At 34.3% G+C, this 27,227-nt stretch overlaps 5 protein-coding genes across 8 annotated transcripts; 3 read left to right on the top strand and 2 right to left on the bottom strand.

Moving 5' to 3' along the window:
- Positions 1–418: 418 nt before the first annotated feature.
- On the bottom strand, positions 419–958 carry LOC135130805 (zinc finger protein 513-like). The gene has a single exon (XM_064058228.1). It carries the CDS (start codon positions 956–958, stop codon positions 419–421), a length of 540 nt encoding a protein of 179 aa, XP_063914298.1.
- Positions 959–1,429: 471 nt separating this feature from the next.
- LOC135130894 (zinc finger Y-chromosomal protein-like) lies at positions 1,430–3,400 on the bottom strand. 2 transcript variants are annotated; one of them, XM_064058344.1, is made up of 3 exons: positions 3,161–3,400; positions 2,726–3,107; positions 1,430–2,666 (listed from the first exon to the last, which is right to left on the bottom strand). In XM_064058344.1, coding segments are annotated over exons 2-3 (1,221 nt in total). In that variant the 5' UTR covers positions 2,728–3,107; positions 3,161–3,400; the 3' UTR covers positions 1,430–1,447. The 2 variants fall into 2 exon arrangements, with proteins under 2 accessions (XP_063914414.1, XP_063914415.1); XM_064058345.1 differs by having other exon boundaries at positions 1,430–3,107.
- Positions 3,401–11,871: 8,471 nt separating this feature from the next.
- On the top strand, positions 11,872–14,177 carry LOC135130909 (cytochrome P450 4C1-like). Its single transcript, XM_064058369.1, has 10 exons — positions 11,872–12,078; positions 12,129–12,320; positions 12,370–12,555; positions 12,724–12,790; positions 12,838–12,964; positions 13,018–13,063; positions 13,139–13,317; positions 13,364–13,532; positions 13,584–13,763; positions 13,809–14,177. The coding sequence occupies exons 1-10, from the start codon at positions 11,925–11,927 to the stop codon at positions 13,973–13,975; spliced, it is 1,467 nt and encodes a 488-aa protein (XP_063914439.1). The 5' UTR covers positions 11,872–11,924; the 3' UTR covers positions 13,976–14,177.
- A 3,804-nt stretch (positions 14,178–17,981) lies between these two features.
- Positions 17,982–20,249, top strand: LOC135130931 (cytochrome P450 4C1-like). The gene is made up of 10 exons (XM_064058400.1): positions 17,982–18,236; positions 18,312–18,503; positions 18,551–18,736; positions 18,916–18,982; positions 19,029–19,155; positions 19,209–19,254; positions 19,346–19,521; positions 19,587–19,755; positions 19,807–19,986; positions 20,030–20,249. Exons 1-10 carry the CDS (start codon positions 18,083–18,085, stop codon positions 20,194–20,196), a joined length of 1,464 nt encoding a protein of 487 aa, XP_063914470.1. The 5' UTR covers positions 17,982–18,082; the 3' UTR covers positions 20,197–20,249.
- Positions 20,250–21,017: 768 nt separating this feature from the next.
- Positions 21,018–26,979, top strand: LOC135130910 (cytochrome P450 4C1-like). 3 transcript variants are annotated; one of them, XM_064058372.1, is made up of 10 exons: positions 21,018–21,169; positions 21,289–21,480; positions 21,528–21,713; positions 21,836–21,902; positions 21,950–22,079; positions 22,130–22,175; positions 23,390–23,568; positions 23,616–23,784; positions 23,836–24,015; positions 26,793–26,979. In XM_064058372.1, the coding sequence occupies exons 1-10, from the start codon at positions 21,019–21,021 to the stop codon at positions 26,957–26,959; spliced, it is 1,467 nt and encodes a 488-aa protein (XP_063914442.1). In that variant the 5' UTR covers position 21,018; the 3' UTR covers positions 26,960–26,979. The 3 variants fall into 3 exon arrangements, with proteins under 3 accessions (XP_063914442.1, XP_063914443.1, XP_063914441.1); XM_064058373.1 differs by lacking the exons at positions 21,018–21,169; positions 21,289–21,480; positions 21,528–21,713; ... (4 more) ...; positions 23,616–23,784; positions 23,836–24,015 and adding exons at positions 24,876–25,097; positions 25,148–25,339; positions 25,387–25,572; ... (4 more) ...; positions 26,365–26,518; positions 26,569–26,748; XM_064058371.1 differs by lacking the exons at positions 21,018–21,169; positions 21,289–21,480; positions 21,528–21,713; ... (4 more) ...; positions 23,616–23,784; positions 23,836–24,015 and adding exons at positions 24,876–25,097; positions 25,148–25,339; positions 25,387–25,572; ... (4 more) ...; positions 26,350–26,518; positions 26,569–26,748.
- Positions 26,980–27,227: the final 248 nt, after the last annotated feature.

Below are 27,227 nucleotides of genomic sequence, written 5' to 3'. Positions count from 1 at the left end.
CTCAAAAAAATCGAAAAATTGAAAAATCAAAAACTTGTAAAATCGTAAGATCGAAAAATTGAATAATAAGTAAACTGAAAAATCCCAAAACTGAAATGTCCAACAACTGAAAAATTGAGAAATCGAAAAATCAAAAAAGTGATGTTGAAAAATAGAAACCTTAAAAAATCGAAAAATTGAAAAATCAAAAAACCTGAAAAATCAATTAATTGAAAAATCGACAAATAAAGAGTTTATAAAAGTCAAAAATTGAAAAACCGAGAAATTGAAAAATTGTAAAATCCAAACATTGAAAAATAAATAGGAGTAAACTGAAAAGTCCCCAAACTAAAATTTCCAAAAATAAACACTGTCATTTAATTTAAACTATGACGCTTCTCTATGTTCTCTGGTTCTACCAACACAAATCATTCAACATTTACTTATTTAACTTTTCACTGAAATGGCGCGAATTCATGTGCATTTTCAAATTCCACTTCTTTTTTGCTTTATACGGACACTCCTCACACTCGTACCACCGAACTTCTTCATCCAAATGCAGCCTAATCCCGTGCCGTTTCAAATAATGACCAAGTTTAGCTTTAAACGGGCACTTTTTGCATTCGTACCATTTAACATCCCGTTCGTCCAAATGTCGAGCAATCTCGTGCCTTTTTAAATGCGACAATCTTGTAGCTTTGTATGGGCACTTCAAGCACTCGTGCCATTTAACGCTTGTACTAGCTTTAAATGGGCACTTTTCGAACTCATAGCTTTGTTTGTCAAAATGCCTGGAACTCACATGTCTTTTCAAATTACGCTTGTCTCTAGCTTTGTACGGGCACTTTTGACACTCGTACCACGTGATATTTGCTTCATCTAGGTGTCGCGCGTTTATGTGGGTTTTTAAATTTACCATTTGTTTAGCTTTGTATGGGCACTGTTTGTATTCATACCATTTAATGTCTAAATGATGCATGTTTATGTGACTTACTAAGTTTGATTTGAATTTACTTTGGTATTGGCATTGTTGGCATTGGTGCCATTTAATGGCTTCAGTGTTGGAATGTCGGGCAATGGTATGTTGTTTTAAAGACGCTTGTTGCTTAGTGTTATATAACTAATTTGTTTCTCACCTAATTTATATTGGGGAATTTGCAGGTCAAAATATATTTTAGTCAACATAACCTCAAAATTTGGGTCTGTTTTTGTTTGGTTTTTAGTTCATTGGTCAGCTTTTATTGTAAGTTCGACACTTTTCGTACCTTTTTTCACTTAAAATAGGGTAAATTGCCACAAACGTTCTCTTAAATAAACAAACAAACAAAATTATAACCTCAAATTTGAGCCAACATTTGACAGGTATTTATAATTTGTGTATAACTGGTTGCATATACATCACAATCTTAATAATTTTTTTTCAAAAAACGATTTATTTATGCAAACTACATCACAATTTAATACCCCTTCAATATAAATGATACGCATTCGTGTGCCTCTTCAAATTCGACTTTCTCCTAGTTTTATACGAACATCGTTCACACTCGTGCCATTTAACATCCCCCTTGTCCAAATGGCGCGAATTCATGTGTCTTTTCAAATTCTGACTATCTTTGGCTTTGTACGGACACTGCTCACACCTATACCACGTAATATCCTGTTCGTCTAAGTGCAGCGCAATAATGTGATGTTCCAGCCTCCGGCCTTGCTTGGCTCTATACGGGCACATTTTGCACTCGTACCATTTAACCTCCTCTTCGTCCAAATGCCTCGCGATTATGTGACGCTTCAAAGCCCCCTTCTGTTTAGCTTTATGCGGACACTTTTTGCACTCATACCATTTAATTTCCTGCTCGCTCAAGTGGTGCGAGTTGACGTGATTTTTTAAAGTGATTTTTTGTTTAGCTTTGTATGAGCACTCCTTGCATTCGTACCATTTAATATCGCGCTCGTCTAAATGGTGCATGTTGATGTGACTGACTAAGTTTGATTTGAATTTGCTTTTGTAGAGGCAGTGTTGGCATTCGTGCCATTTAATGACTCGTTCGTCGGAATGTCGGGCGATTTGGTGCTTTTTTAACGATTCTTTGTGTTTGGTTTTATAGGGGCATTGGTCACACGTAAACCAGTTAATGTTGCTTGCGTTTAAATGGTTGAAGTGGATGTGGCGCTTTAAGTAGTGTTTTTTCTTACACTTGTAGGTGCAGTGACCACATTGGTACCAAGGGATGACGTCCAGGTTCATGTGCTCCGAAAATCGGTGTCTTTTTAGCCAGCGTTTGTACCTGTATTTGCGCTTGCACTGGTCACAGTTGTACCATTTGTTAATTTTGGCTTGTCTAGCTTTAGCAGAGTTAATAGTGTGACGATTTTTCGTTTTTTTCAGACATTGTGTGGCGTGCTGAAGTAGTTTGATGCAACAGTGTGTTTCAAATAGACATTTTTCACAAAAGTAACTTTGAAGTGAGTTTTTTTCAAAAAAACTTTCTCTATGTCGATGTTCAATGTGTTGTTTGAACTGAACAGTTAGTTCGGCTTGAAAGTTGCACGATTTGCAGTAAAACGGTTCAATGTTTGAGTCTTCACAGTTGAAACGCTGCAACGAAGGGTGAGGTGTTATGGGGTATGGGAACACTTGACAGTTAGTAGTGGTGTTAGAGTATCCCAGATTTGACACCATGGTTGGCCTAAAATTATTTATTGATGTTTCAAGTGGCCCATTCGTGGTGTTACTAGTTCAACGTACATAACCTCAAAATCTGGATTTGGGTTCAAATCAACGAACTGCTGTTGACTCTCGTGCAACTCTTAGTACGTCACCTAAAGTATCGCTAGCGCTATTTTCGGAAAATATTCAAGCCTTTTTTTTACAAAAAACATTTATTATAACCTCAAAATTTGTATTTTGACAAGACAAGCAGCGTTGCCAATACAACAGAGAAAAATTTCAAATCACTTATTACTTTTCTTGTTACCTTAAATATACGAAGGTTCCTTCGTTAACGAGTTCTTATTTATAACCGGAGTCTTGGCGAACGTTTTAATGCACGTAATCATAATCAACATCATCCCGTAGAACAAACCCAAAATCAAGGCGATGAAAAGCGGATAAAATAAAAGCATGAACACTGGAAGCAACGAAATACGTACACTTGGTATATTTTGGATCTAAGAACCTTACGCCAACTCTGTCCGTTTCGATAGCACACGGTGTTGTGGTTCGAGTTCCAGAAGAACAGTTTGATGGCTTGGACTCGAGTTAGTTTGATGGTAGCGTTAGATTTTCTGAGTTGGTCGATTTCTTGAAGGGTGTAGACTGTCAAGTCGCGGGAGCTTCGGGGCATGGGCCGGCGACTGAGGTCGCGGTGAGAGGAGGGGCCAGGCATGGTTTTGGTTTGACAGAGTGACTATTTTGTGTGCCTTCAGAACTGTCACAACTGACTTGTGTATTCAAATTTTTGGGTTGATTCAATATACCTACGAATAATTTTGCAGCGCTTGATAGAGGGGTGACATTTTCAGTACATTGCAGTTCTGGACAATAAATTTTTGCATTGATGATTAGGTGTAAAAAGGATATTGACTCAGCAATTCCTCTTGCAAGCAGACTGTCCATGCCAAATCTTTTTAATACAAGGTTTTGTAGAAAACCCTGATTTGGGTAAACATTATTATTATTAAGACCCACCACTGACCCGGAAATGACCGGCATTCAGGCAAGACTTCTATCATTACGGGTACTAAGACCAAGTAATGATATGCATTGATTAGATTAACAGAACAACTTTCGAGATTCTAGAATTACAGCATACAAATTAGTCTGCTATTATTCTCTAATCTCACCCCATCCCCAAAAGTCTAGCGTAACTACCGATCATTTATCCGCGCATCACTTGGAAAGTGACCTACACTACTCTGACCTACTGGTGCTAATCTAATCTGACTGACATGATCAGTCTGTTCAAGAAACTTACGAACAATATGACATGTTCCTAACAAAACAGCTTTTTGAATTTTGACAATTATTGAATCATTCAAATGCAAAGACTTTAAATTCTGAACTAAGCTATTTGGAACTATACCTACATTAGAGATAACTAGGGGTAGAATTGAAATTTTTTTAAAATTTAACATGGATTTCATTTCTATCTATAATTGTAGATATTTTGAAATCTTGGTGTGGTATGTTTGAATAATGTTGTTTGTGTTAGGAATAGCCTTAGATCATATAATAAATTTATTATATGATCTAAGGGAATAGCAATGTCAATGAGAATGGCTTCGTTTGTGTGTTTTTGGTAAGTATGATGTCTGGTCTGTTAGCTGTAATGTTTAAGTCTGTTAAGTATTGTGCGATCCCAGTATAATTTGTATTTGTTGTTTTCAAGGAACGGAGATGGAATGTAAGTGTAATAGGGTGTCGTATCTTCGATTAAGTTCATAAGTGTTGCTAATTCTTTGTGGATGATTTTGGCGGCGTTGTCGTTTCTAGCTTTGTAGTCAGTTTGTGCTAGGATGCTGCAGGAAGAGATTATGTGCTGGATCGTTTCAGGTTTTGCTTTGCAGAGGCGACAGCAGTCGTTTCTTATGTTCGGATTATTATTATTATTATTATTATTGATAAACCCTTCCACAGGCTATAGCCCATTTACGGAAGACATACTAACAAAAAAAAGAACAAGTAGAAGAGGACAAGCATATAGACTGTTTATAGTAAAGCATAATGATTTTTTATATCTCTGACTGTGCAGCAGAATATGTCAAGATGATTTTCAACGTTAGCGTAGCGGTGTAGTTTCTGAAATAGTTGTGAAGATTTCATTATATTAGTCTTAGGAAAGGGTGCCTTTATTAAAGAGTTAAATCTTAGGCTAGTTGTCGGTGCTCTAAAATATAAAAGGTTTAATATATCTTCACAGTTTACTATTGAATGCAAAATGTTTCTTAGCATAATAATAAAGGCAACAGTCCTACGACAAGAAAGACTCTGCAAGTTGAAGCGTCTGGGGAGTATATCATTTGGAATTCCTCTAAGTGGGTAAGTACCATTGTCAAGAAAACCCAAAAATTTCAGAAACCTACGTTGGATTTTCTCTAAAGCAGAAATGTGAACTTGATATATGGGACTAAATATAATGGAAGAATACTCAAGTCGAGATCGAACATACGCAAAATAAAGTGGTTTTAAGATATCTTTACTCTGAAAGGCACCTGAGTTTCGGATGACGAGACCAAGTGACTTGTAAGCAGATGACGCGATTTTTTCAATATGTTTATCAAATTTTAGCTTTGTATCATAAGTGACACCCAGATCATAAATATAGTCAGGCCTTTCTAGTATTGAATTATCAATTGCATAGTCATAAATTATTGGATCAAGTTTTCTATAGAAAGATTTTACAAAGCATTTGTCCTTATTTAGCAAAAGCTGATTGTTAATTGACCAATTCCACAATTTATTGAGATTTTCCTGAAGATGTAAGCAGTCCTCAGCTGTTGTTGGATTTTTATTAGTTGAAATTAAATAAATGGACTGTATTTTTTACTTGTTTTTATTTTACTACCTCCGATGGTTACATTGCAACGATCCGACTTACACTGCTAATGTCCATACAAAAATTGTCATGATATTAGGGGGGAAATAGCCCGTCCAAACCCCGCCGCCAGAGGTGGTGCGAGCCGCACTTCAGACGGCGGCCGCCTTAGAGGTTGAAGATCCGCACACGTGCAGCTGCCTTACAAAGACACCGCCAACACGTGGAGGCCGCACCGACAAAATATAAAAAATGTCCTAAACAGCTGTTTTAATTTCACAGAAAATTTTTAAATCATCGGCATACAGTAAATGCCTTACATCAAGTTCGTCAACGACATTATTTATATATATATTAAAGAGCAGAGGACCCAGCACAGAAGCCTGTGGTACGCCTGACGATTGCAAAAATTTGTTGGAACGGTATCCACGATAGGAAACATATTGATGTCTTTGATGCAAATAGGATGTAAGAAGGTTAAGTAAGTTGTTTGAAAAACCAAATATTTGTAACTTATGCAACAAGATTTTGTGATCAATGCGATCAAACGCCTTAGAAAAATCAGTGTATATACAGTCAACTTGACTTCGAGCATCTAAACGTTCTGAAATAAACTGAGTTTTTAAGAATAAATTAGTGACTGCGGATTTTCCCTTAACAAACCCATGTTGAGATGGAGATAGGTAAGTGGAGACGTGATTAGAGATACGAGAATGAAGTACGATTTCGAATATTTTTGCAAAATTATTTATAATTGTAATCGGACGGTAATTAACAATGTTGCTTCTACTATTTTTCTTGTGGACTGGTGCGACCCGAGATACTTTCCACTTCATTGGGAAATAAGATTTTTTTATTATTAAATTGAAAATAATGTTTAATGGCCTACAGAAAATGGAGGCACAATCTCTAATAAGAAATGAGGGTATACAATCTGGACCAGCTGTCAACGTAGGTTTGAGTTGTTTAATGGCATTACGAATTTCATCTTCATTAATCTCTGTCAAATAGATAATATTTTTATATAAGCTGTCTAAACTGTTCTCACGCATTGAAGTACTGGAAACCGACAAGCTATTAAATGATTTACCAAAGAAATCTGCAAAAGCATCTACTATATTTTGTGGTGATGTTAGCTCCGTATCATCATATTGCATTATGTTTGGTATACCAAACTTTTTTGTATTATGTTTAACAAATGTCCAGAATTGTTTAGGGTTTACTTTGATCTCATCAGTAACACGTTTTAGATATCTGTCATAAGCATCTCTAATTAGTTTTTTTATTTCTCTTCGGTACAATTTGAATGATTCTAGAGATAAAAGCGACTTATCTTTTTTGTATTTCAGCCATGCTTTATGCTTTTGTTTGAGACTTTTAATAATTTCCTTGTCAAACCATTCAGGGTAGGTACCGAGAGGCTGCCTTTTCGTTGGCACAAAAGAATTAAAAATATTTAAGAGTTTGTCGTAAAATAACTCAATAGCCCCATCGACATCTTTTGCAGAATCTAAAAACGAAAAATCAACTTTGGATAAGTGATAATATAGGGATGGAAAGTCTGCTTTTTTAAAATTAAATTCACCATGAGTTTTGATTGGAATACAAGTTGTTTTCTCCTTCAAGAGACATACACTGACTTCCAAGGCAGGATGATGCGCGTCCTCTAGGGTTAACACTTCCTCTGCATGAATTACGTGACACTCTGTATTGCTAAACACAAGATCTAAAAGACGTTCATTAGAATTGAGAAAAAAATTTTTTTGGGAACGACCAAGAAACTTGCTGAAATTGTCACAGTCATAGTAGATGTTGCATGATATAACACTGGACGAATAACAGCTAATATACTCAGGGATATTGAAATCACCTAACATGATTATATTTGACTTATAAACAACATTTGCAGACATTAAGGGCTCAAAAAGAATTGAATAATCATCAACTCCACAAGAAGGTGGGACGTATAGAGCAATAATATGTAGACATTGATGAAGATCTTCTGCTTTAATTTTAACCCACATGATGTCAATGTGTTTTAATTCAGCAAATCTATAGTAAAACTGTTCAAGCTCTAACATTATAACTTTTATTCTCCTTCCAATTAAAACACCACCGCCTCTACGCATTGCTGTTGTAGAAAAATCGCGATCTTTTCTCAATACATTAAAGAGTTTTACATCAAAATATTCACCATCAAAAGAGCTTGAATTTAACCAGGTTTCAGTTAATATTATTAAGTCATACTGGGACATCAAAGTAGAGTTAAGAAGAATTTCAGAGGTTTTGGTGTTAACACCTCTTACATTTTGGTAATAAATATTTAAATATTTACTGCTATTCACTATACGCCTAGGACATTTAGAAACTGGAGATGAGGTCCTTAATTGCTATTTAATTGAAAGAATGCTAGTTTTAAATTCCGCTTTCGCTTTATGGTAAGCGATAGATTGCTACTTTGTTTAGTGTTCAGTAATGTGCATTTAACGCATTGTAAGGTTTCGGATTTGCAATTTTTAACATCATGGGAGCCAGAACATCTAGGACATCTAGGTAGCTTTTGAGAGCATTGCTTCTGATAATGGTGATAACCACAACACTGGTAGCATATTTTAATATCTATTGCATCGTATACAGGACAGTCATCATATCCAACGATTAGGTAACCTTTTTTAATCATGTTATCATAAGTAGCCGGATTTATTTTTACGATAGCTTGAAACCTTTTTTTGTCTTTTCGTAACGGTACTATTTTATCAATTACTTTACAGTACGGTTCACCAACAAAGAGATATCGGTTTTGATGGATTACATAATCAGAGAGATTTTCTGTAGTAATTTCTTCATCAGTTATACCAACGATTCTAATACGAGGATTGATAACAGGTAGCTGTTTAATGGTGTATTTTTCACCCAAATTATTATCATTGGCAAGTTTGGAAATTTTTTCTGTATCTTCAGATTTATCGCATCGAACAATTAAAACTTCCATTGTGTCCATTTTTTGTATTTCTTATTGAAACACCCGATTTTACTGGATCAACGTTACGTAAGATATCAGATTTGGTTGCCGATACACTTTGAGATTGATCCTTTGGTTGAAAAATAATTGCTGATGTTTGTTTAAGGGCTTTAGCATAAGTGATTTCATCATCAGTTTTCTCAGGTTTCGAGATTGAAAGCTTTAGCAGATGTTAACTCATTTTTCAAATTTTCAAAACCTTCTATCATTTCTGTAACTTGTTTCCCATTGTTTTTATTAAGCTCAGCAATCTGAACATTGATGGAACTTACATTTTTTTCTATGTTACTTAAATAGGATTTTTCAGTCATTTGACAATTAATTTTGCAAACATCACAGATGAAGAACAAGTTTTTGCATTTTTCTAATAATTTGAATTCAGTTTCAGAAAAATTTACACATGAATGATGAAACCATTTATTATACTATCCTCAAACATATTTGGCGTTTATGACTTCACACCAATTTGACTCGCATTATAATTCAATAGGCCGTCACAACCGGATGTCTTAAACCCGCTCACCGATACCTACCTGAAAAGACCTTTTCTGGCAAAAGCACAGGGCAGGACTGAGTTTTGCATTTACCGACAACTGCGCCTTTCGAGTTTTTTATTTTAAGTAAAAACAAAGTAACTTTGTACTCAATCATTTTTTATTACAGCACAACTATTTACTTATTAACTACTACTGCTTATTTATTGATCGAAATAGTCATTGTCATCATCACTCGACTCTTCTAAATTAATAATTAACGGTGTTATCAACCGTGCCCTGTACTGATCTTTTGCTTTTGTGGAATGTCGTACACAATTGGCCCACATTTCGGCAGTTATTTTGGAAGCTTCTTCCCTAATTACGTCAATTGTTGCACTACTAAATTTTGGTGCCGTATTATTCCTTCTTATATTATTTTTCATTTGCGACCAGATTAGTTCGATGGGGTTAAATATACAATGGTACGGCGAAAGTCTAATCACCCTAAATCCACGATCTCGCGCCATAGCATCTATTTTATATTGTTTCTCAAATTTTCGAGTGTGTAACACTTCTAATAATTGTGTCTTTGTGTAATTTTCTTCAAAGTATAAATCATGTTCTGTACGGAAATTTTGAAATTTGAAAATTTTAACAAACAAAATTACTCTGAGTCCGGTCCTTCGCGTCTCGACCGTCCCTGGCACGTCGAAAAGGTCTTTTCAGGTAGGTATCGGTGAGCGGGTTTAAGACATCCGGTTGTGACGGCCTATTGAATTATAATGGGAGTCAAATTGGTGTGAAGTCATAAACGCCAAATATGTTTGAGGATAGTATACACGATCCTTCGCAACCAATCAAACCCTCTTTTTTTGAGGACTTACATTTACCACAATTTGACATTATTTAATAACCAAATGTCTACATCTAACATTTAAAATCTAAAGTGGATGAGTGCACGCACCGATCGCCGATAATTACTTTTGCTAATAATAGATAGATAAGAGCGGTTTTTATGTCCACTTCTTAAAAAGTGCAATAAATCGCACTATGTGGCCTTATTAATTACTAAATACGAGAATTATATTAGCCTCCATTTAGAGAAACACCTTAATGTGTAGAGTAACAAAATATGATGAATAATATTAAGTTTTACCACGTTTAAACAACCAAGGAACGGAGCCTGACAAATCAACCACTCTGCACTCTGCACTCACAAAACAGAAAAATCATTATTATACCTTAGTCTTCTAGTATGAATGTGTTTATTCTGGTATGTACCGCGGTGATGACTCATCGTCTGACGCGGCCGCGCGACGTTTGAAAAGCGGAAGTCGCGAATAAATAGAGACCACTTTCGGGAACGAATTTATTCAGTCAGCAAATCGAGTCTAGTGAACGAATGCATTTAGCATATCGCAAAACGAAAGGAATTATTATTACGTATGTTAGTCAACGGGTGCAAGACCTAATTACAGATCAACGAAAGAAATGGGAGTGATGTGTAAGGTTAACAAATCAGTAGCTAAAAGTACTACTTCATCCCATAGGGAACGTTTGTTAGATAGTAATTAGCTGTCGTTTGCATTCTGTATTTGCATTGTTATTCCTTAAGTTTATTAAAGCTTCTACGAGCACGTACCTCTTTATTCGTAATAAAAATATCGGTGAAAGTCAAACTGTTTTACAGATCTGTAGCTGTAGCTGAAGCGCATACGTAACGAAACTGCTAGCATTCGTCCAGAAATTCTCATTAACTCACTACAAAATTTTATTCAGGGTCTTTTTTGGTGCCGGAAAGTAAACAGAAAGCATTTTGAGCATCTTTTGTAGAAAGCAGAATCTTAATTTTGGTTTCGGTTGTTATTGGTAAATTTATTTAATTATTGTTTAATAATTTATTTTGTCATTTCAATCAGAAAGAAAGTATGATTGTGCTACATCAATGAATTCAGAAAAAAAACGCTCCATTCAAAAGTGCATTAATTATATGGTAGTGCCATTTAAAAAAATCAAGTTGATTTCGCATCTCGAAAACACGTGAAGCAAAAAAAGTTTCTTATTGTACCCTTATACCTAATTTAAGTTCATTTGTAGAAATGATTCTCAAGATATTTAATCGTTTCCATATATATTCTAGCAACTCTGTAGATGATATATCTCTTCATGTATTTACGTTAGTAAGCAAGTATCCATACCCTCTGTCATGGGCGCCGGCAGGGGGGTGCAAGGGGGTGCACTTGCACCCCCCTGGCTTAGTATAAAATACACACTTTAATTTAAATCTAAATTGCAATCTTCTAGGAAGTGGATAATAGTTTTTGAAATGGCTTCCGCATTCAGTTCTTGCAGCGGCACATATCCTAAAAATTCTTCGCAAATTATTGGATTTTTATAGTCTTGATCACAACGCAAATACCGAAATCCAATCGATAGCAGTCTCATCAGCCAACACCTAAAAAACGTTTGCCTGATTCACCTCCTCAATTATTTTACTCTTCAGAACATCAGAACAAATTTCAATCAATTCATTTTGAATTTGATGCGATATATACAAAGAGTTTCTTGCTCCTGACTCTAAATGATTTTTTAAAATTTCATCCCCAGATTCAGTTCGAAAATGGAGCAAATATACTATATCCTATAATATATGGGTGCACCCCCCTGCAAATAATCCTGCCGGCGCCCATGCCCTCTGTGAAATTCCTTGAAAACTTAATTTTACAACAGGTTTTCTTTAGCATTGCAAACTTTTCCACAGTGGATAATTATCTAACTGGTATGATCTAGCAAAACAATGAATCCTTGACGATTGATTAGAAACTAGATCCAGTTTACAAGCGTACAGTTTTAAAAGCTGGTTGCCACTTAAATAAATTATTTTAAAGCTGCCGTGTGTTTACTCCTTTTGCTATGGAAATCTGGATTTTTATTTGTGCTGTAATTTTTGTCATCATTTTGGTTCTTTGGAAAAAGCGGTGGTTGTTGTATCATGCTTGGAAAATTCCTGGACCATACTCAGTGCCCCTCGTGGGAAGTGCGTTCCTGTTATCGGCAACAAAAGATAGTAAGTAATAAAATTTAGTTTTAGAAATGTAACAGACAAGTATTTATCAGATTTTTTTGACCTGGTTTGTGGAAAGATGGACTCCTGGAGACCAGTTACCAAATTCTGGGTAGGCACCCAGTTGTACATACCGACCACGCGACCGACAGATGTAGAAAAGATATTAACAAACTGTCTAAACAGGTCACCTTTCTGTGACAATTTTAACGACATAATGAAAGACACACTGCTGACTTCAAAAGGTACTAAAATTTCTTTAACGAACAGCCAAAAAAATTGTAAAATTCGCAGGAAGTATCTGGAAAGAACATCGGAAAATGATCAATCCCTCTTTTAATTCGAAAATCTTGAATTCGTATCATGATACCTTTGTTAAATGTTCAAGAGAAATGGTGAAGATTTTAGATGACAAAGAAGGCGTCGAACAAACGGATTTCCTTCGAGTTATTTGGGAAAAAACAGTTGATGGAGCTTTAGGTAAACAACTTTGGCGAGTTTGCTAAGATTTAAACAAATTTATGCGTAAATCTAAACAGTTATGTAAATTATTCTGCTTTTTATTGTTTTCGTTACTTAGGTACATTTTTTTGCTTAGATTTGCGCATACTTAATTTACACTTAAACGTGCTGAGCTTGTTTTTACAGCAACTTTGACCAATGTAAAACCGCATGTGGTGAAGAAACGACAACGTATTATTTCAATCACCGTGAGGTAAGTCTGTGTTTCTGTTTAACAGTTTTTATCAATTTTGATTTCAGATACGAACAAATACTTATACAGAGATTTCATACGATTTGGCTTCTCATAGATTTCTTTTGGAAATTATCCAACTTACACAAGGAGCACAAAATCCTTTGTGAAACTTCTCACGAAATTGCCAAAAACGTACGTTTTATTAATTATATCACAAAATTTTAACTTTTATTTTTGTCTTTCAGATAATAGCAGAAGAATACATGTCATATGAAACCGAAGCCAGAAATGGTATGTGTATAAAGTCATAAGTCATTTACTATTTATTTATTTTTTTTAACGATTGTTAACAGTTTTTTTTTTCAGATGACACTATCGAAAGTAAGCGATTTCTACCAAATTTGACTAAATTAAATCGAACCAAGCAGATCACCCGTGAAGAAATTTTAGAAGAAACGAATTTTATGATTACAGTAGCAAGCGAAACGTCAGCACTCACAGTCAACACTGTTTTAACGATTTTAGGAATCTACTCAGACATTCAGGTAAATCACGAAAAATATTAATATAACGATAAAAGTGCTCTTTTAGGAAAGAGTTTATCAGGAACTGGTCTCAGTTCTGCCAGACATGGAGAAGAGTCCAACTCAGGAAGAACTCAATCGTCTCAATTATTTAGAACGCGTTGTTAAAGAAACTTTGAGACTAGTTCCCACAATTCCTTTAATTTTGCGATATGCTGACGAAGACATTAAATGCGGTAATATATTTTAGAAGGTCGATCCAAACAATACATTTTTCGTGTTTCCAGATCCTTATGTTTTCCCTGCCGGCTCTAACCTTGTCATTCCCCTGGTGCTACTACACAGAGATCCGGACGTGTGGCCCGAGCCGGAAAAATTTGATCCAGATCGGTTTCTCCCTGATGAAGTTGCGAAAAGACATCGTTGTTCCTACATTCCTTTCAGTTTTGGTGCCAGAAACTGTATAGGTCTGTATTTACCAGCAGTGGTATTTTATGGTAACTTTGTCTTAGGTCTAAGATTTGCTATGATGGAGGTGAAAATAATGGTTGCGACGATTCTGAGGAACTTCAAACTACAAACTGTTGGTATGAAATCATTTAAGGACATGCAGTGGGACTATATGGTTATGCTGAAGGCTAAAAATAGTCGTTTACGTTTCGAAAAAAGAAAATTTTGATCACATGCACTCGGTGCATGTGTCAGCTCACTTTATCCATTTGTATGAGGGGAAACACTTTTTTCTTTCTATTTAATCATGAGATATCACATTGTGTAGAGTTGAAAATAATTGTTAGTGTTTGATATTTAAAAAACCATGTAACTCTAATCTTTGACTTTTTTTGTTAATATTGTTACGTTGATCGGTGAATTAAAATCGGCGTGGGTAAAATTCAACAATTTATTTCTTAATAACTCGATTCTGTACAAACTATTCTTCTTCACTGGGTTTTCTCGACACTCGTTGGACTCGGTTCCACTGAATTCACCTCTCGTGGTTTGGACTACACTCGATTAACTCGTTCCCGAAGGTGGCCTCTATTTAAACCCGTACTAGGTAATTTAAATAATTGTTGATATGATAAAAATGTTATTAAAGTAATTTATTTAAATTAATACAAAGTGAATTTCGAGCTCAGATGTTTCTACTACATTTTGCACTTTTTAAATCTTTTTCAGTATACTATTATTAAGTTTAACTGCTTCGAAAGCTGAGGACAGTTAACTTGGAAATTAATCATTGTTATAAGGGACATATTACGACATTTGTCAAAGTTAACAGAAAGACTATTACTTAAACACCAGTGATAGAATGCATCAATGTCATTTTGAAGAAGTAAACAGTCATCGAGGCAAGTTCTTCGTCTAAACATTTTTAAATCGTCGATGTTGATCGACCTTTGATAAAACCATATTGAGAATCAGTTATTATTGTTAAAGCACTAAAGTCTTCCTAGTTGTCACTGTTATGTCAAAATTACAAATTTAATAAAATAAAAATTTAATACAGTTTAATGAACATTTCAGAATAGAAATTTACACGTATATGGTGAGAAATAGTAACAGCTAATAGGCATAAAGTGCAAAAAAAACATAATAACCTTTCAGATGTTTTGGCAAATTCGTTGAATACGCACTTCTGGAACAGGTTCACATCGATGTCGCACTATATCTAGTTTTTTGGTCCAGTAACATTGAATCGTTGATCCATGAAGATATATTAGATAAGGTTTGGTAGGTAAAAGAATATCATTTTAAAAGCGAGTTTCTTAAAAACTGTCGTGTATTTGCTACTTTTGCTATGCTAATCTGGATTTTCATTTTTGTTTTGTTTGTTTTTTTTTTCTCAGTGCCTATTACTTTTAAAACCAAAAACAAATTTATTTCTTAATGCCGTTTTCAAAATTACAGTTTTTATAATTTTCTTAGTACATATTAAAAAAAGATATAAACGGTTATTTTCACTAAAATAAACAAAAATCGTTATTGACGCAAATGATAAAAAATTAATTGCATAAAAATGCATATTTAACAGACTGGCATGAGAAGTGGTTTCTAATGTATTCACTATTAATTTATTATTACCAAGACCTATTTTAGCAAAATTTTGATCATATAACTCAGGTCTGTAATTATTATTAAAAAGGATACGATACGCGAGCCCCTTCAATATATCAAGAAGGAATTAAATTTATTACAGTTAGTGGGAATAAAGTGCTAAAAAATCAAATAATTAATCAGATATTGTACAACTAATATATAGCTATTTTGGATACAAGGCCGGAAAGGACGTAATTAATTAATGCATCGGTAGTTTTGTAATTATTATAATAAAGACGTTAGAATATAAATGCGAACATGGTTGTTATCCTTCGGTCCTTCGAACTTCTGCAATTGATTTTTTATGGTTTGTGTCAATAAAATGCGATATACAATAGAAAATTCGTTATGTTTTTTTATTTATTTTAGTAAAAGTAACCGTTTATTAATTCATACCGCTAAATAATTCTAGTTTTAATACTAAGACAATTATCATTACATGGCGATTCAGAAACTAGCGATAAACTGTAATTTTGGAGAATATTTGAAAACTGCATTAAGAAATAGTTAATAAGTAGTTTAAGAATGATGCATACGGTATTTTGTGAATTATGAACGCAGTACTTTGTATATTCTAAAGCCGTACTTTATCAGTGCTGAATGCATGTTATTAACAATTAATTTAAAAAAAATCGGGCATTTTTGGAAAAATATCCACTTTTCTTCGTGTTCACAGCACTTAACACAACATTTTCGCTAATGTGTATTAACAAAAAGTTAAAAATTCGCGAACACGTGCTACTTTTAACCCAAAATGGAGCTCCGATGTTGCTGCCACCAAACCGGAATTAAAACTGAACACGGAGGAGCGAAAAGGTGACCTTTTATCAGATAGCTCACGTGACAGTGACGTCATCGTACGTCACGATGAGATTACAAAAATTATTTTTCATATTGTAGATCAGAAATTGTACATTTTCGGGGTTAATTTAACAACGTTTAAACAAACTAATTTGTTTTTGCTAACCTCGTGTTCTTAGGAAAATGGATTTCGGTTTAATTATCATATATTAATAGTTATCATATTTAACATTATGAATTATATTAATTATGTCATTTCTGCAACTCTTGAATTATTCTCTAAAATAAATTGACTGATCCATACATTTTTTTGAGTCACTGTAAAAGCAAATCTAAAAAATATGAATGCAATGATAAATTACGAAAATATATTGATGATATTTGCACATTTTAGATAGGATTTATTCGGCAAAATCTTGAGATGACGTCATCAAGTTTTTGGGCTTGATAAACAGATATATTTTGACTAAAAACGTACCATGTCAAACAGTAACTTCAAAACGTCTGCAATATTTCAAAATTCAGTTTTGCAAGTCTTGATTCAATCAGTAAAATAAATTGACACAGTGATTAATTTTTTTGAGACACTCCCTATAAGCAAAACTAAAAAATATGAATGGAATGATAAATCACAAGTACAGTCTCATCCTATTTTGGACATTTTAAATGAAACCGACCTCACATTAAGATATCAAAACGGTTGTCCCGCGATTGTTTCGACAAACTCAAAAAACTAGAAATACCGGTTAAACTTTTTTGTTTACACAAATATTTTGCCTCCGTCTTCCAAATTTAATGATAGTAATGAATTTGTTTTGTTTATGTAGCGTCTTGTGTCATATTCGTAATGGTCTTCCATGCAGTTATAAAAAATTGTGATATAAATGGGAAAATCCAGTTTTCCACTGCTAGTAAAAACGCAAGATTACAACTATTAATATTAATTGAATGTTACACCAAGATCGGAGACACTATTAATTAGTCCTTAGGAGCTTACTAAGGATCTTTTTTAATACAATTTAATTTACATTTTCCACTATTCAGATACATGACTTCCTTTGAAACTTGAACATTTTTGTGTGAAAGTCAACCGGTCCCAAACGGAGTTCCTCAAGCCTTCACACTTTCAGGGATTTGTCCAGTGTCAATCTTTTTGATTTAAATAAAACTCCGCAGCTTCGTGGTCATTCCCAAAAAATTTTGAAACCACAATTTAGAGCACTTCACTTTTGGTCTAACCGAGTTATTAATATGTGGAATGATTTACCAGAGGAAGCAGTAAATGCTCCATCAATGAATATATTTAAAAAATTGTTAGATGTGTTTTTTGACCAGCAATCTTGAACTGTGTTTTTGTTTTTCATACTTATTATGTTTGTAGTTAATATAGGTGTATCCTCTCTGTAAACTTCAAATTGAATTAAAAATAAATAAATGAGTACGATACTTAAAATCGCAAAATTTTTTAACCAAAAATGATAAGTCAAATTTATTCTTCTTTTCCGGTGTATAAAATACAAAGTTTAAATATCACAAATATAAGTGTTCACAGTACGGAAAGTATTGCTATATTGTACCTATTATTGAAAATATGTGAAAAATATACTATAAAATAGCAAAATATGCCATATATGCATGCAGTAAACATTTTGCATAGACTCTAATTAATAATCATTCAGATGTTGTGCAATATTTTCTGGAAAAATACTTTTGGAACAGGTTCGCACCGATGACGCAAGTAAAAGCAACCATTATATCCAGTTTTTTGGTTTAGTAACATTGAATTTTTGATTCAAGAAGTTAAATTAAATGCAGTTAGGTAGGTCAAGAGTATCGTTCTGAAAATAAATTGCTTAAAAACTGTCGTGTGTTTACTACTTTTGCTATGCTAATCTGGATTTTCGTTCTTTGTGTGATTATTATCACCATTTCGGTTCTTTGGAAAAAACGATGGTTGTTATATCACGCTTGGAGAATTCCTGGACCTGTCTCAGTGCCCCTCGTGGGAAGTGCGTTCCTGTTATCGGCAACAAAAGATAGTAAGTAATAAAATTTAGTTTTTTTTATTTAAATTACTATCGAAAGAAGAAATATAACACACATTTATTTATCAGATTTTTTCGACCTGATTTGTGGAAAGCTGGACTCCTGGAGACCAGTTACCAAATTCTGGGTAGGCTCCCAGTTGTACATAGCGACCACGCGACCGACAGATGTAGAAAAAATATTAACAAACTGTCTAAACAAGTCACCTTTCTACGAGAATTTCAATGACATAATGAAAGACACCCTGCTAACTTCAAAAGGTACAAAAATTTCCTTAACTCACAGTCATAAATTGTAAAATTCGCAGTTAGTATCTGGAAAGAACATCGAAAAATGATCAATCCCTCTTTTAATTCGAAGATCTTGAATTCGTATCATGATATCTTTGTCAATTATTCGAAAGAAATGGTGAAGTTTTTAGATGACAAAGAAGGCGTCGAACAAACTGATTTCCTTCGAGTCATATGGGAAAAAACATTTGATGCAGCTTTAGGTAAACAACTTTGGCGAGTTTGCTAAGATTAAACAAATTTATGTAAATTATTCTGTTTTTTATTATTTTCGTTGCTTAGATTTTGCGCATACTTAATTATTTCACTTTCACTCACTTAAACGTGACGAGATTGTATTTATAATTACAAGCTATATTGTTGTCTATTATTTTTTTAACAGCAACTTTAACCAACGTAAAACCGCATGTGGTAAAGGAACGACATCGTACTATTTCAATCACCGTGAGGTAAGTCTTTGTTTCTGTTTAACAGTTTTATCAATTTTGATTTCAGATTCGAAGAAATACTTATACAGAGATTTCATTCGTTTTGGCTTCTAATAGATTTCTTTTGGAAATTGTCTAACTTACACAAGGAGCATAAAGTGGTTTGTCAAACTGCTCACGAAATTGCCGAAAATGTAGGTTTTTTTGATTATCTTACAAAAATTTAACTTTTGTTTTTGTTGTTCAGATAATAGCAGAAGAATACAAATCATATGAATCCGAAGACAGAAATGGTACGTGTATAAAGTCACTATTTCGTAAAATTAAACGTTATATAAAAGTTTATTTTTAAACGATTGTCACTCAATAAATCAAATTTTGTAGAAACGATTGAAAGTAAGCGATTTCTACCAAATTTGACGAACTTAAATCGAACCAAGCAGATCACCCGTGAAGAAATTTTCGAGGAAACGAGTTTTATGATGATGGCGGCAAGCGAAACGGCAGCAATCACAATCAACACGGTTTTAACGATTTTAGGAATCTACTCAGACATCCAGGTAAATTACCCAAAAACAATACTATCACGATAAAGAATTCTATCACGACAAAGTTGTTCTTTTAGGAAAGGGTTTACGAGGAACTCGTCTCAGTTCTGCCAAACATCGAGAACAGTCCAACTCAGGAAGAGATCAATCGTCTGGATTATTTAGGACGCGTTGTTAAAGAAACTTTGAGACTAATTACCACAATTCCTTTCATTTTGCGATATGCTGACGAAGATATTAAATGCGGTAATATATTTTAGAAGATTGTTCCAAAAAATCCACTTTTCGTGTTTCCAGATCCTTATGTTTTCCCTGCCGGTTCTAACCTTGTCGTTCCGCTAGTTCTACTACACAGAGATCCGCAGGTGTGGCCCGACCCGGAAAAATTTGATCCAGATCGGTTTCTTCATGAAGAAGTTGGGAAAAGGCATCGTTGTTCGTACATTCCATTCAGTTTTGGTGCCAGGAACTGTATAGGTACGTATTTGTCAGCACTGTTTTTTCTGTATTTTTGTCTTAGGTCTAAAATTTGGAATGATGCTGGTAAAAGTAACGGTTGCGACCATTCTAAGGAACTTCAAAGTACGAACTGTTGGTATGAACTCATGGAAGGACATACAGTGGGACTATATGGTTATGCTGAAGACTAAAAATAGTCGTTTACGTTTCGAAAAAAGAAAATTTTGATCACATGTAATTTTCCAAATGTAAAGGATAATCAATATATCGGTAGTTTTTAACTTGTTTTTATATGAAAGAATTATCTTTCAATTGTCTTACACGGAAAATGGTTGTCACCCTTTTTTTGTAAAAATTTGTATCAATAAAGCAACAATAACCTCCTCTAAGGGCCACGTCTGCGCGCCAATTTTAGCACTTTAAAAAAGTCCGTTCTAAAAGTCCGAGAGTCGTTGTCATGCGTCCTTGGGCATTTAGTAGAGTTCAAATCGAAAAGGCGGCACGTTTACATGACCTACTGCGACCCTATAATCATTTATAGAAACCCTGTATCTTATTATATTGTTACGAAATAAACCCATACGCCGCCCCGGTACGACGCCTATGGGTTGTCGGGAGCTTTCTGGTAGGTGCGGCGATGATAGTGTCATCAACAGTCAGGAGCCGAACGAGGATCACTCAGTCAACAAGTCAAGTCCAGCGAGTGTCGAGAAAATCCAGACAAGTTGCGGCAGAAATATTTTTCTACATAATCGTGTGAATTTGAGTTACTAATAAGAAATAAATTGTACAGTTTAACCTACGCCGATTCTAAATACCCGTTCCTCGTAACAATATTATTATTATTATTGAAAACTTAATTTTGTAACAGGTTTTTCTGTAATGCAAGTCAACACCAGTGCGTAATAATCTACTTCGTATTATCTAACAACAATTAGTCATTGACGTTTGAACAAAAACTAAATCGGTTTAGTCCAAGGGTATAATTTTAAAAGCTGGTAGCAATTCGCTTTATTTGAAAACTGTCCTCCGCTTACTCCTTTTGCTATGATGACCTGGATTTTCATTATTTCTGTAATTTTTATTATCATTTCGATTCTTTGGAAGAAACGATGGCTGTTGTATCATGCTTGGAAAATTCCTGGACCGTTCTCGGTGCCCTTGGTGGGAAGTGCGTACCTGTTGTCTGCAACAAAAGACAGTAAGTAAGAAAATTTCCTTTTTCCGGTTGAGAAACGTCGGAATTTATTTTGTCGCACTCCTCACCTAAAACCGTGCGTGCGACAAAAATTTGTTTGTGGCACAAAAAATATTTTTCAGGTTTTTTTGAAGTAGTTTATCGAAATCTGGATTCCTATAGGCCGGTTATTAAAACATGGGTAGGCTCACAGTTGTACATAGCTACCACGAGACCGGCAGATGTAGACAAAATTTTAACAAATTGTCTAAACAAGTCACCTTTCTATGAGAATTTTAACGATGCAATGAAACACAGCCTACTGACATCAAAAGGTAAAAAAATGTCATAAGCGAACACTGACAAATTGTAAAATTCGTAGTCAGTATCTGGAAAGAACATCGCAAAATGATCAATCCCTCGTTTAATTTGAAGATCTTGAATTCGTTTCATGATACATTTGTTAGTTATTCAACTGAAATGGTGAAGTATTTGAGTGACTTAGAAGGTGTAGAACAAACTAATCTTCTTCCAGTCATTTGGGAAAAAACACTTGATGCAGCTTTAGGTAAAAAACATTAGCGAGTTTGCAATGGTCTAAATTAATTGAATTATTTCGCTTATTACTCATTTAAACGATATTGTTTTTATTATTGCAAGTAATATTGTTAACCACTATTCTTCTAACAGCAACTTTAACTACCGTAAACCCGCAAGTGATAAAGGAACGACGACGTTTCATTACAGTTACCGTGAAGTAAGTATTTCTTTTTGTATAAAAGTTGTTATTGATTTTGAATTTAGATTCGAAGAAATACTTATACAGAGATTTCATACGTTTTGGCTTCTCGTAGATTTCTTTTGGAAATTATCCAAAAGAAATCACAAGGAGCATAAAGAGGTTTGTCAAATTGGTCACGCATTTCTCGAAAACGTACGTTTAGTTAAGTCACAAAAATTTTTATTTTAATTTTTGTCTTTCAGATATTATTACAAGAAAAGAAACAATATGATTCCGATGACATAAATGGTATGTGTTTAAAACCATTACTCATTTACTATTTCCTAAAATTTGTCGTTATATAAACGTTTCCTTTTGAACAGTCAGTCAATAAAATTTTGAAGAAACGAGAACAACTGGATTGTTATTATTCGTTCACGATCTTTATATAGTAGGGTTGGCCATGAAAATCTAGTGAGTTTGTTGGCATTCGATGCAGAGAATAAAAATTCCCTGAACTTTTTTTGTTAGGTTATGTTTTATTAAATTAAAGGTTAAAAAATATGCCAGAAATATAAACATTCTGGCCGATCCGCGTGGAGAATAGTAAACCTTGATCCTTCACTTTTAATTTTGGTGGGATTGCTTTTTAGATCAGTACCGTGCACCCAGCGACGAATGGACGAACCATTTTGATAGATCCATGTTTCATCCAAATACACGAAAGTCAAATTTTCGCAAGATTTTAGAAACTAAATATGTTCTCAAAAAAGTAATTTTGGCTGCAACGAGATGTTTTTGTTCACATAGAATTTAGCGACCATTTACTTCCCCGTGTTTATAACCCATTGACTTAAGAATTTTGTATAATGTGGTTCGCCCCCCTTTAAATTCCAACTGTTCCCAAGAATATGCCAAAAGAGTATCTAAAGTGAAATATTCGTTTTTTTCATTAAGTTGCCAAATTTGTCGTTGCAGAGGTCTTTCCGAAATATATAATTTGTAAATAAATTCGTTGGTTTTCGCTTGCCAGATAGTGATGTTTTTAAATTTTGGTCTCCTGTTGATGAAAATTTTCGCCACAGTTGTTACCATCTATGAGAAATAAAATTAAAAAATATTTTACAGCGAATTTTTACATTACAGAAAACATGTTCGAGACCCTCATAGTTACTTCTTCGAAAGAAAGATCGGGCCTGTCTTTTCGAAACTGCAAAAAAATCTGTTTATTGCAATTTTTTGTTGTAGTAAAACTATTGTAGGCGCTTTCTTTTTAAATAATGTCGCAATGATCTGTGAATCTGTCACAATGACAAATTATCTATGCTGACAAAGTTAAAATATTTGTTTGCTTCATTAAAAAATTGCGTCTAATAGTTCTGATCTAATAAATGAAGTAGAAATGTGGCAATCCAGCTGAAAGCAAATGTGAATCAGACTACTGACAGACAAAAAACTAAATCATCAAATCAGTTTATCCAACTTAAAGAAAAAATATCAAAGCCTATTGGTTCTATTTTCAGATGATACTATTCAAAGTAAGCGATTTCTAACAAATTTGACTAAATTGAATCGAACCAAGCAGATCACCCATGAAGAAATTATGGATGAAACGTGTTTGATGCTTATAGCGTCAAGCGAAACGGCAGCAGCCACAATCAACACGATTTTAACGTTTTTAGGAATTTACTCAGACATTCAAGTAAATTATGCAAAAACATTAATACAACGATAAAGATGTTCTTTTAGGAAAGAGTTTATCAAGAACTCGTCTCAGTTCTGCCAAACATGGAAAACAGTCCAACTCAGGAAGAGCTCAATCGTCTGGATTATTTAGAACGCGTCATTAAAGAAACCTTGAGACTAGTTCCCACAGTTCCTTTCATTTTGCGATATGCCGACGAAGACATTAAATGCGGTAATGTATTTTAGAAGATGGATTCAAAGAATACATTTTTCGTGTTTACAGATCCTTACGTTTTCCCTGTCGGCTCTAATCTTATCGTTCCTCTAGTGCTACTACACAAAAATCCGGACGTCTGGCCTGAGCCGGAAAAATTTGATCCAGATCGGTTTCTCTCTGATGAAGTTGCAAAAAGGCATCGTTGTTCCTATATTCCTTTCAGTTTTGGTGCCAGAAACTGTATAGGTCTGTATTTACCAGCACTGGTATTTTTTTTTACTTTGTCTTAGGTCTAAGATTTGGAATGATGCTGGTAAAAATAATGGTTGCGACGATGCTGAGGAAATTCGAAGTACGAACTGTCGGTATGAAATCATGGAAGGACATCCAGTGGGAATATATGGTTGTGCTGAAGGCTAAAAATAGTCGTTTACGTTTCGAAAAAAGAAAATTTTGATCACATGCATTTTTCCAAATGTATATAATGCTAGTCAATGTATCGATTTTTTAACTTTTCTTTTATATAAAAAAATTATCTTTCAATTCTCTTACAATACAAACACGGAAAATGGTTGTTTTTTTTGTAAAAATTTGTGTCAATAAAGTAACTATAACCTACTTTAAAAGGGGCGTTTGCCCGCCAATTTTAGCACTTTACAAAAGTTCGTTCTAAAAGTCCGAGAGGCGCTATCCCCTAATTGGTACTGAAAACATGGGTGAAGGTTGAACTGTTTTACGTATCTCCAGTTCATACTCTATGGAAATAAGTTTTGCTGCGTTTTGTATATCAATAGACCGATTGGTAGGATTCGTCCAGAAATTTTCATTAACTCACTACAAAATTTTATTCTCAAGATATTTAACCGTTTGCATACATTCCAGCAACCCTATAGTTTTTTTAAAACCATATATCTCATCATGTATTTACATTAGTAAGCAAGTATTCATACCCTCTGTGAAATTCCTTGGAAATTTGATTTTAAAACAGGTTTTCTTTAGCATTGCAAAATATACAACAGTGGGTAATTATCTAGGTGGTGTGATTTAGCAAAACAATGAATCCTTGACGTTTGAACAGAAACTAGATCCAGTTTAGTGCAAGCGTACAGTTTTAAAAGCTGGTTACCACTTAAACGAATTATTTCGAAGCTGTCGTGTTTTTACCCCTTTTGCTATGGTAATCTGGATTTTTATTTGTGCTGTAACTTTTGTCATCATTTCGGTTCTGTGGAAGAAGCGGTGGTTGTTGTATCATGCTTGGAAAATTCCTGGACCATTTTCAGTGCCCCTCGTGGGAAGTGCGTTCCTGTTGTCGGCAACAAAAGATAGTAAGTAATAAAATTTAGTTTTAGAAATGTAACAGACAAGTATTTATCAGATTTTTTCGACCTGATTTGTGGAAAGATGGACTCCTGGAGACCAGTTACCAAATTCTGGGTAGGCTCCCAGTTGTACATAGCGACCACGCGACCGACAGATGTAGAAAAAATATTAACAAACTCTCTAAACAAGTCGCCTTTCTATGAAAATTTCAATGACATAATGAAAGACACCCTGCTGACTGCAAAAGGTACAAAAATTTCCTTAAGGCACAGTTATAAATTGTAAAATTCGCAGTTAGTATCTGGAAAGAACATCGAAAAATGATCAATCCCTCTTTTAATTCGAAGATCTTGAATTCGTATCATGATATCTTTATCAATTATTCGAAAGAAATAGTGAAGTTTTTAGATGACAAAGAAGGCGTCGAACAAACGGATTTCCTTCGAGTCATATGGGAAAAAACACTTGATGCAGTTTTAGGTAAACTTGAGGAGATTGTTTTTCTTATTACAAGTTATATTGTTGTCTATTATTGTTTTAACAGCAACTTTAACCAACGTAAAACCGCATGTGGTAAAGGAACGACATCGTACTATTTCAATCACCGTGAAGTAAGTCTTTGTTTCAGTTTAACAATTTTTATCAGTTTTGATTTCAGATTCGAAGAAATACTGATACAGAGATTTCATTCGTTTTGGCTTCTAATAGATTTCTTTTGGAAATTGTCTAACTTACACAAGGAGCATGAAGTGGTTTGTCAAACTGCTCACGAAATTGCTGAAAACGTAGGTTTTATTAATTACGTCACAAAATTTAAGTTTTATTTTTGTCTTTTCAGATAATAGCAGAAGAATACAAATCATATGAATTTCAGGACAGAAATGGTGTGTGTATAAAGTCATAAGTCATTTAATACTTGTTAAAATTTGTCGTTATATAAACGTTTATTTCTAAACGATTGTCATTCAGTAGTTAAATAAAATTTTGTAGAATTAAAAACAGCAAGATTGGTAGCAGTTTTTTTTTTTCAGATGACACTATTGAAAGTAAGCGATTTTTACCAAATTTGACTAAATTAAATCAAACCAAGCTGATCACCCGTGAAGAAATTTTGGAAGAAACGAGTTTTATGATGATGGCGGCAAGCGAAACGGCAGCAATCACAATTAACACGGTTTTAACGATTCTAGGAATCTACTCAGACATCCAAGTAAATCACGCAAAAATATAAATACAACGATAAGGATGTTCTTTCAGGAAAGAGTTTATCAGGAGCTCGTCTCAGTACTGCCAAACATGGAGAACAGTCCAATTCAGGAAGAGCTCAATCGCCTGGACTATTTAGAACGCGTTGTCAAAGAAATTTTGAGACTAGTTCCCACAATTCCTTTCATTTTGCGATATGCTGACGAAGACATTAAATGCGGTAATACATTTTAGACGGTGGATCCAAAGAATATTTTTTCATTTTTCCAGATCCTTATGTTTTCCCTGCCGGTTCTAACCTTATCGTTCCTCTAGTGCTACTACACAGAGATCCGGAGGTGTGGCCCGACCCGGAAAAATTTGATCCAGATCGATTTCTTCATGATGAAGTTGGCAAAAGGCATCGTTGCTCGTACATTCCTTTCAGTTTTGGTGCCAGGAACTGTATAGGTACGTAATTGTCAGCACTGTTTTTTTTTGTATCTTTGTCTTAGGTCTAAAATTTGGAATGATGGTGGTAAAAGTAACGGTTGCGACGATTCTGAGGAACTTCAAAGTACAAACTGTTGGTATGAACTCATGGAAGGACATCCAGTGGGACTATATGGTTATGCTGAAGACTAAAAATAGTCGTTTACGTTTCGAAAAAAGAAAATTTTGATCACATGTATTTTTCCAAATGTAAAGGTTAATCAATATATTGGTAGTTTTTTAACTATGAAATTTCAACACGGCATCCCTACAATAGAATTCATTTTCACCAATTGGGATATCTGTTGTCGGTACCCAGGAGCGAGAAATATTAGGCTTCTCAGCCTCTTCTTTGCACGTTTCCATAAATCCATAAACAATCCGGGATATAGAATAAAATGGACAATAACTAAAATTTATTGGTTTGAACGTTATGAATTCTCAACCTTCATTTTTTG

Source organism: Zophobas morio, unplaced genomic scaffold (assembly GCF_036711695.1).
Source record: "Zophobas morio isolate AGI-343-1 ecotype UQ-CSIRO unplaced genomic scaffold, CSIRO_AGI_Zmor_V1 ptg000018l, whole genome shotgun sequence".
Lineage (NCBI taxonomy): Eukaryota > Metazoa > Arthropoda > Insecta > Coleoptera > Tenebrionidae > Zophobas > Zophobas morio.
Note: the sequence above shows the minus strand (reverse complement) of the source record. Positions and strands in the feature narration are given on the sequence as shown.

What these genes read in the sequence shown, in the direction of transcription:
- LOC135130805 (XM_064058228.1), bottom strand. Translation starts at nt 958, where the DNA reads ATGCATCATTTAGACATTAAATGGTATGAATACAAACAGTGCCCATAC.
- LOC135130910 (XM_064058372.1), top strand. Translation starts at nt 21,019, where the DNA reads ATGACCTGGATTTTCATTATTTCTGTAATTTTTATTATCATTTCGATT. An exon ending in TGATTCCGATGACATAAATG is followed by an intron (nt 22,176 to 23,389) that starts GTATGTGTTTAA and finishes TTCTATTTTCAG; the next exon opens with ATGATACTATTCAAAGTAAG. An exon ending in GAATTTACTCAGACATTCAA is followed by an intron (nt 23,569 to 23,615) that starts GTAAATTATGCA and finishes ATGTTCTTTTAG; the next exon opens with GAAAGAGTTTATCAAGAACT.
- LOC135130909 (XM_064058369.1), top strand. Translation starts at nt 11,925, where the DNA reads ATGGAAATCTGGATTTTTATTTGTGCTGTAATTTTTGTCATCATTTTG. An exon ending in TGAAACCGAAGCCAGAAATG is followed by an intron (nt 13,064 to 13,138) that starts GTATGTGTATAA and finishes TTTTTTTTTCAG; the next exon opens with ATGACACTATCGAAAGTAAG. An exon ending in TGGTGCCAGAAACTGTATAG is followed by an intron (nt 13,764 to 13,808) that starts GTCTGTATTTAC and finishes ACTTTGTCTTAG; the next exon opens with GTCTAAGATTTGCTATGATG.
- LOC135130931 (XM_064058400.1), top strand. Translation starts at nt 18,083, where the DNA reads ATGCTAATCTGGATTTTCGTTCTTTGTGTGATTATTATCACCATTTCG. An exon ending in ACTATTTCAATCACCGTGAG is followed by an intron (nt 18,983 to 19,028) that starts GTAAGTCTTTGT and finishes TTTTGATTTCAG; the next exon opens with ATTCGAAGAAATACTTATAC. An exon ending in TGAATCCGAAGACAGAAATG is followed by an intron (nt 19,255 to 19,345) that starts GTACGTGTATAA and finishes CAAATTTTGTAG; the next exon opens with AAACGATTGAAAGTAAGCGA.